Source organism: Phaenicophaeus curvirostris, chromosome 5, assembly GCF_032191515.1.
Source record: "Phaenicophaeus curvirostris isolate KB17595 chromosome 5, BPBGC_Pcur_1.0, whole genome shotgun sequence".
Taxonomy (NCBI): domain Eukaryota; kingdom Metazoa; phylum Chordata; class Aves; order Cuculiformes; family Cuculidae; genus Phaenicophaeus; species Phaenicophaeus curvirostris.
Genome location: NC_091396.1, coordinates 61,672,061 through 61,680,171, shown reverse-complemented (window position 1 = coordinate 61,680,171; position 8,111 = coordinate 61,672,061). Strand labels below are relative to the sequence as shown.

At 37.7% G+C, this 8,111-nt stretch overlaps 1 protein-coding gene across 2 annotated transcripts; it reads right to left on the bottom strand.

The window, feature by feature from the left end:
- Nucleotides 1-204: 204 nt before the first annotated feature.
- Nucleotides 205-4,485, bottom strand: RD3L (RD3 like). 2 transcript variants are annotated; one of them, XM_069857095.1, is made up of 4 exons: nt 4,169-4,485; nt 3,193-3,284; nt 2,177-2,482; nt 205-1,269 (listed from the first exon to the last, which is right to left on the bottom strand). In XM_069857095.1, the coding sequence occupies exons 3-4, from the start codon at nt 2,473-2,475 to the stop codon at nt 972-974; spliced, it is 597 nt and encodes a 198-aa protein (XP_069713196.1). In that variant the 5' UTR covers nt 2,476-2,482; nt 3,193-3,284; nt 4,169-4,485; the 3' UTR covers nt 205-971. The 2 variants fall into 2 exon arrangements, with proteins under 2 accessions (XP_069713196.1, XP_069713197.1); XM_069857096.1 differs by having other exon boundaries at nt 3,193-3,281.
- Between the last annotated feature and the right edge of the window lie 3,626 nt (nt 4,486-8,111).

Here is an 8,111-nt window from a genome sequence, read left to right as displayed (position 1 = left end):
CTAATTGTCTGCTGTGACCTAACTGTTACATATCCAATCGGTCTTGTAAAACTTTATCATGAACCCACAGTGATAGATGATGGCAACTGAAAACTGTGAGATTTTGTTTAACTGAAATTTAAAAAGATCACCTCTTGCTTTGAACTGGTCTGTGGGCTCTTTCTTTGCTATTCTAGAAACTTACTGTCTGATCTGATCAAAGCATTAGAATTTAATACAGAGTCTTGGTTTCAGGATAACTTCCAGTGAGACAAATGAAGGAGTACAACTATTTGAAATAAAACAATTAATTAACTTTTTAAAGAATAGAGAGCTAGTTGTTAAACACCATTAAGTATCCAACATTTTCATTTAGTTGTCTGTCTTCGCAGTAGTTCAGCTAGTGCAGAGTACAGTTTGGAAACAATACAGGAACAGTACATGCATAATGTTATAACTTCTGACATTGTTTTATTATTAGAAATTATTCTTGAAGGTAAGAAATAACTGCTCTGCTTCAAAAAGTATTTATCAGTTGATTTGGTGTAACGTTATATTAAACCATTTATTTTACCTGGTATAAAGTTCCTAGAGAGCCTAAAAGCTACGTGACAAATACAGAAATTTTTGCGTAATGCTTTGAGGGTTGATGCTGTTACAAAATCTGGGAGGAATTTTTTATTTATTTTATTTAAATGCATCAGGCTGTCTATGGCTAAAAACTAAAATGCTTCAGAGTTTTATTCAGAAGCATCTACATTTTTGGTAAAAGTAGGCCTTCGAACACAACATTTTTAAGGTACTATAAAGATAAAAGGAGAGTCCGTATATAAAGTTTGTATACTATATACTAGCTAGAGTCAAGCATTTTAATTTCTGAACTTGGAAAAAAGGGGAGCATGTCACTTCTCTTATTCCTATGTTTGTGGATAACAGTTACAAGAAAGGAATGCAAATGGCTACATACATTTTTGAAAGAAACACAAGCCAACTTAACTTGATGGGTAGTAATAGGGTAGATTCCAGATTCTATGGGAGAAGGTGGGAAACATGCTTTGTGTGGTTTTGTCGACGTAACTGGAAACTGTGGGGATTTCGTCTTTGTCTGATTTGATAGAACTGTCACCACGCATGCTGAAGTGTTCAGAGCAATTTGTATTCCATGCATCTACCAGCTGATCTTGTTGATTTTCTCTTTCAATGGTGGTAAGAAAATCTTTTAAAACTTGCTTGAATATGTAGACTATTTCCCAAGGTAAGACATCATTTTCTGCTAAAACTTCACGAAATCTAGAAACAAACAAAACCAGAAACCTAACCATGGGCACTGAAAACTCTTCTATTTCCTCTCTGCTTTTGTGAGGGGAGGGGAAGGAGGAGGAAATGATTGCATTCTAGTGTCATTTATTCCTTGCTGCCACATTTCTCCCACATGCCTCCCCCAAAAGATTATAGGAGGAAAAGAGCTCTAACAATGCACTGGATATGGTCCAGCTATTATGAGCTCTGAAAGCTATTGTTGCTGGGTATACTGTGTTTTTTTTTTTTTTTCTTTTTTTGGCCCATCTGGGTAACTTGATTTAAACTGACTTTGCCCTGAGGTATATTCTGGGCTTTAAAAGGCACATAGGCTTGTTCTGTCATTTCTGTTTGTCCCTAGAAAATGTATTTAAAATACAGGAATGGGAGAATTTTTCTTTGTAAAACAGGGGTGGTGTGTTTGTTTTTAAAAACTGTTATTTTATTTTTAATGGGATTTTTTGGGGGGGGAAGGGAGGCGTGGCATCGATCTGCTTGTTCTAGAAGCATTCAGCTATTTCGGGCGGTGAAGCTGGGTTTCTGCTTAACAATGCATTGCATTAGTGCCTTAATTTTCTGTTATTGGGTTACTATTTAATAAATATTGGGAATAAGTGACAGGAAAAACTGAAACATGACTGAGAGATCACATGTTTAGGCATGCAAGACTTCCCTTATTTTGGGTTAGACCAGGAAAACCCTGATTAAAAACTTCCTTCAAGCACAACATCTTAAGGTAAGGATGTAACTTCTAAAATGTCAGTAAAAATGCGTTCCAGTTGCTGGTCATTGTTACTCTGAAAGAAAGATCAGTGTCAACTACGAGCTTGGTTTAAGTAGAAGAAACATCTTTTTTTATGATAGAGTACTCGAAGTTAGAGAAACACAAAACAATTACCTGCTGAGAACAGTTCCTGTTTGGCAAGGCTGGATTTGTGAACACAGAACTTCGAGCTGCCGCTGCTCAGTAGCCGGAATTGTTGCTTGAGGGTTTTGGTAATTCTTCAGCCAGTTGTAATCCACGCCAGTCTTCTGGACTTTTTGCTCATTTTCAATCTCTTGCACTAATCTTTCACGCTCTTTCAGGTGCCATTTCAATTCCCGCAGCAGTGTTTTTGTAACTACTTCTGATCCAGGGTATCTTGTGGGTTTGTAGGAATCATTTTTTGCCCATTTCATCCAGCCAAAAAGTGGCATTTTTAAGCTGTGAGGGGAGAAGAAAAAAAAAAAAAAGTTTGCTTATTTCTGTCCAACTCGTAGTTATTTATACCTGTAGACTTCTTTCTTAGCAACTGAATGTTTAAAGGAAGCTTTATTGATGATCCTAAAATATTTTGCATGGCAGCGTAAGTAATGATAACAATAATCACCAAGCCGTAGTTAAATATGACAAGCCTTATATTTTTATCGTATTTTTGGTCTATTTTCTGAGTTGACATAACTGTGACATTTATAGCATTTAAGTGTGCATCTGTCATATCGGAAATACTTCTTTTTTTTATCCTGGTAGTATAAGTGGTTCAAAAAAAAAGGAAAACAACAACAACAAAAAAACCAACAAACCCCCAACCTACCCCTCCCCAAGAATGAACACCACACACAAAACCTGTAAAACCAATCAAACAAGAACCACCACCCCCCCCAAAAGAAAGTGGCAACAAGGAAAACCCTTCCTAAAAACCCACAAACCCTCAAACCTTCAAAATTTGAAGTTACCTGTACATTTAAAAAGTAATTGAGTAAAGTGATAGAACTCTGTGTGATCTGCTTTGAAAACTTCTGTAGAAACTTCTACGTTAAATAAATTCTTGCATATATAATCTGGAGACAGAAATCTGGTAGAATAGGTTTTTAAATTGCAGTTTGTTACAAATTATGCAGACACAAGAATACTAGTAAAATAACATAAATTACCTTTGCAGTTGTCTATGACCAGTGTTGTTCCAGGTGAGTTTGCTTGAAGGTCTCTTACTCTAGCATATCCTGTGTCCAGGCTCTTAATACTGCTGGAAGAAAACAAGTTTGTTTTTTTTCTTTATTTGCTCAAACCATGTTTAGAAAAATGACTTTCTGTACTGAATATGACAGTAAGTATTTCTGCTTTTAAGATTGTTTTTCATCCTCTGTACCTGAAAGAAGTTGTAATCCATTTAACCTAACATGGTCTCTCAAATACTTCGTAGAAAGTCCATTAAGATCTCCTACCTTTGAATTGAGCTCTGCCGATGGCAGCAGTTTAAAAAAAAGATGGTAACAATTTCGAATGCTTGTTGCTAAATCCTTCGGAAGGTCTTGTTGGTAGTGAGATGAATAATGATAGTCAGAAGCAACTCCAGACGTGCTTCTAGCTAAAGTTAAGGCTGTCGTATGATGTGATGCTTGGCTCTGCATAGCTGTAGGTCACAGTTTAGAGCTGTGTTTCTATGCCTGTAGAGTGCTAAAAATAACCATGTTGCTTTTATCATCAAACTAAACTTTCAGGCCATTGAGATGCTGGAAGACTTTTCTTCCATTAGAGGGGGATCGGGCTGTTCTGCTGTCATTTTTAAACAGCCAAGAATAGTCTTTCTCTAGTAAAGATCATCTAAAGCCTTTGTTAAGTGAGTGTTGACAGAAAAGAGCTATTTGACAGCTGCTGAGTATTTTGTTGCTATATTGAATACTTCTTCCAGATGAAAATCATCGATCTTGTGGTACTACACTTCTTTTTTTGTTACTGTGCGTAGCTGTTAGCATTTTAAATTAACATTTCAAATGTGTTTAAAGAAAGTCAGTCTAACAACTGCAGTGTGCCACGAAAGACGCATTAATGTAATTAAAGGAACAGAATGATAAGGAGATGCAAGTTGAGATCAGACTGATGTAAAAAGCCCAGAATTGTAAGTCTTACCATAGACTTTCCTTGTCTCTCAAGTGGCTGTCAGTTGCCTGCTCCCTCTTTCCTTAGTGAGTATTTTAAGCATGTCTGTTTTTAAGATGCATGTTCAGGGATGGCATTGTGCACACTAAAGGTCGCTGAAGCAGCCATTTTCCGTTCCAGTTATCTGGTCTCTTCCTATTAATCTAAACAGAGAGCATGGTGTACAAAATGCCTCCCCTTCTCCTCTTTCTTGTTCTAATGAGTGTCTTTGCTCCTCTAAGTATTTTTCTTTGCTGCTTTTTTGTCTCCACTGGTGTGTTGAACTGTTGTGAGAACAAGGGTTCTGTGAATGTGTTTTGCGTGTCATACAACATAGAGGATGACGTGTATGGCTGTTATTAAAGCTGATACTACTTATACATTGGAAAAATCCAAATGTCAGTATTAATCCGCTTCAACTGGAAGGTTTTCACATTGCATTGTATGAGGTACTATGAAAAAGGAAGGAAGCTGGGTTTATGATGACAGAACTGTCCTGACAGATTTTCAGATGAAATTAAAATGCTCCTTGCCACTTTCTTTACAGCACGGTTAATGTGTCACTGCTTTTTTTTTCCACCATATCAAACTTGAAAGCAAAACTGCTGTACAGTATAAATCCACTGTAGTGTGTTGCAAATTAGAGATGCATACTGGAAGGCATGCAAATTAATTAAATGAGAAACCTGCAGCAGTTGTAGTGGGTTTTTTTTGTTTGAGTCTTTTTTTAACTTAATCTTAGGCTGCATCATCAAATTCTGTGACGTGGGATACGGAGAATGGTATTTACCTTTCCATTGGTAGGAGAACACTAAAGCTGAAAATTTATATTGCTTCTGCTTTTCTATGCATTTCAAATCTGCAGCCAGGAAGAGGTGACTGCTCGTGTGAGGCTAGCGTTGGGAACTGGAACTTAAAAGTGGAGCAGTATTTTATGTAGTTGTAGCCAGTGGTTAATCCTGGAAGCTTTGTGAAGTGTTACACTTCCGTCTGACTATCCCTAAATGTATTAGTGCTCCCGCTGTGCTGTGTCAGGATGGAAGTTTTGACTTGGCTTTGGCTGATGGTGGCTCAGTTCCCTGAAGACATTTACGTTGTTGGTCTTGCTAGATAAACTAGAGTTATTGTTAGGTTTTAACCTGGGGAATGGTAGGGGGAAGGCTGTGTTTTGATTCTTACCATTAATTTTTAGGCATTTCCTAAAATTACAATAATAAATTTACAAATAGTGTGAAGTTCTTCCACTGTCTCTTTTCTTACTGATGAAAAATGTTGTGGTCTCTTCAATGCTAATCTGGCAGTCTTGTGCTTTCCTGAGTTCAGTCTGCAAATCTAGGTAACTCATAAGTGCTGTACTTCTAAAAGTGATACATGGTCTTAAACTTCTGAATTTGCTTTGCCTTTGGCATTCATCTCATTACTGACATCTGTAAATTTTCTGAAAGTTTCAATCCTAGTGGTTTTGCTTTATGCAGTGTAGTAAAACAACATTCTTATAGCTTGTTTCACTTTTCTGAATTTTCCTTTGCTGGTATTAGCGACTAAAGCACATTATAATACTTGAGCAAGACCACAATGTTAGTTATATAATGATGAATTTTTGTGTTTTTGAATAAGCCATACTTTGCTGCTGCATCACGGCAGTTGATTGCAAATTTATTTTTTCCCTGTAAATTAACCCTATTTGTCTGTGTAATATAATATGAAAATGAAGATTATTTAAGCTTATTTTAAATTTTCCCTTGAACCTCTTTTTACTTTGACTTCTAATTTTGAGGCAAAGAATGTAATGAATTCCTAAATGATATCGTTTTTATGCCTTGGTGATATTCTTTGCACTCCACTGAATGATATCTCCTCTTATGTGGGTAAGTCACAAAGGGTGTCTTTTCATATAAGTATCTTATCAGAAAGCATGAGAAATAACTGTTCTTTTTTTGTATATATTATTTTAGGCTTGTTTTCTGATGCTGTTCTCAAATTGAACTGAGGGAGCAGCAAGAGTTGCGGGAGCCAGCACGTACATTTCTTCTTGTCAATCAGTTAGGGCGATTTTGGTGGTCTTCCCTTTCTTGCCATGGCAGGTCCAGGTTTATCAGCAAAGAGCTTAATTCCAAAACAATGGCCTTATAAGAGTATGTGCTAATTGAAAATTGATTGGGTAAATAAGGAAAAAAGTGTGGCAGACAGTGGATAGAATGGGTTCTTTTCCTTTTTGAAGTGCCCCACTGAAGTGATTCATGGTGAAAATGGAGCCAAACCTTCAAAAACATTTCCATTTAACCAGGTATTGCACTGATGTGAGCAAGAAGGTGAGAAGGGGTGGATCAGAAGCTTCGTATTCTTCAATGTGGAACTTTTTTTTATGGCATCTGTACCATGTGAGATGCTACAGACTCTTGCAGTTTAAAGAAGCAAGTGGTATACCTCTGTGAATGAGACTCATAATGACACACCAAGAAATTGTCATTATTCTTATTTGATTTGATAGCAGGTCACAACTGTTGCTAGCTGGCTAACAGTTCGACATATTGACATAGTGGTGTATGTTTCATATGTCTTCATTAACACCTGTGGTTAGTGCAGTCATATTCTGTGTTTTTCTGCCTGGGATTTTGTGTGAAGGGCTGATACTTAATTGTTGTGGGTTAAGCCCAGTAGGCAGCCACATACCTCACAGCTCCTTATTTATTCCACGCTCACCCGCAGTGGGATGGAGGAAGAGGAATGGAAGAGTAAAAGCAAGAAAAACTAGGTCTGTCATTAAAAACAGTTTAAGTGGAGAAGTGGAAGAAGAGAGAAAGAAAATTAAGTGATGCAAAGGCAGTCACATGCTGCCTACCATGGGTAGGGCAATGCCCAGCCAGTTCCCAAGCAATAGGTGGCAAACCTGCCTGAAAGCCTCCTCTTTCCCCTTTTTATTGCTGACCATGATGTTCTATAGCATGGAATATCTCCTTGGATAATTTGGGTTACCTGCCTGATTGTGTTGCCTCCCAACCTCTTGGACAGCCCTCAGTCCATTCACAGGCTGGGAAATGGAGAAGGCCTTGATGCTGTGCAAGCTCTGCTCAGCAGTAGCTATAACATTCGTGTCTTAGCAGAATTGTTTTGGTCACAGACTAAAAATGCAGCATCATAGAGCTGCTATGAAGAAAATAAACTCTATCCCAGCCAGACCCAGAACGGTTAACATAGACAGGTAGAGAGGTCACTAATGCTACCAGTTGTCTGAGAAAAGCATGGTTTCACTTCTGTAGCTCTCACAGCTAGCAGGTCAGAGGATTTGCTTCCATTTTATAAATGCAGCCCCATTCCTTGGATTTAATGATCAATTTGCAGTGTGTTTATTTTCTGATTTGACAGAAAACTTACTGTAACTGTTTTGAGCTGCAGACAGATGGTGTGTCTACTTCCTCTGATCACTTCATACAGCGTTGACTACTGCTTTTGCTTTTTAACAGCTAGGAACACAACTTGCCATGAGCCTACACGAGAGGCCTCTTGGTTAGGCTTCTTGTTTGGTCCTTTGCTGTGACCGCTAATGACAGTGTCATGGAACTTGTGTTGCTGTGATAAATAAGTTGGAAATGTTGAGGCTGGTTTTTACTGTTGGACTGTCTGTAGCATTAATGTCTGCTGCTGGTGACATTTCACTAATCAACAGGGTAGTTAAATTTGTCAGTTTGAAATTGAGGGGATCTTGCATTTGGTACTTGTCTTCAGCAGAATTTTTTACTTGCATTGTATTTTTTATTGTAAGTAAGTCAGTCTCTTGCTTATGTTGTATTGTATTCAGAGATTTGTTTAAGCTGGATTTTATCAAGTTGATAATCAAACATCTTTTTTTTCATCGAGTCCAACCATTCCTATCAAACACTAAACCATGCCCCTTAGCACCTCGTCCACCCATCCCTTAAACACCTCCAGGGAA

What these genes read in the sequence shown, in the direction of transcription:
- RD3L (XM_069857095.1), bottom strand. Translation starts at nt 2,475, where the DNA reads ATGCCACTTTTTGGCTGGATGAAATGGGCAAAAAATGATTCCTACAAA. An exon ending in ACAGGAACTGTTCTCAGCAG is followed by an intron (nt 1,270 to 2,176) that starts GTAATTGTTTTG and finishes GTTTGTTTCTAG; the next exon opens with ATTTCGTGAAGTTTTAGCAG.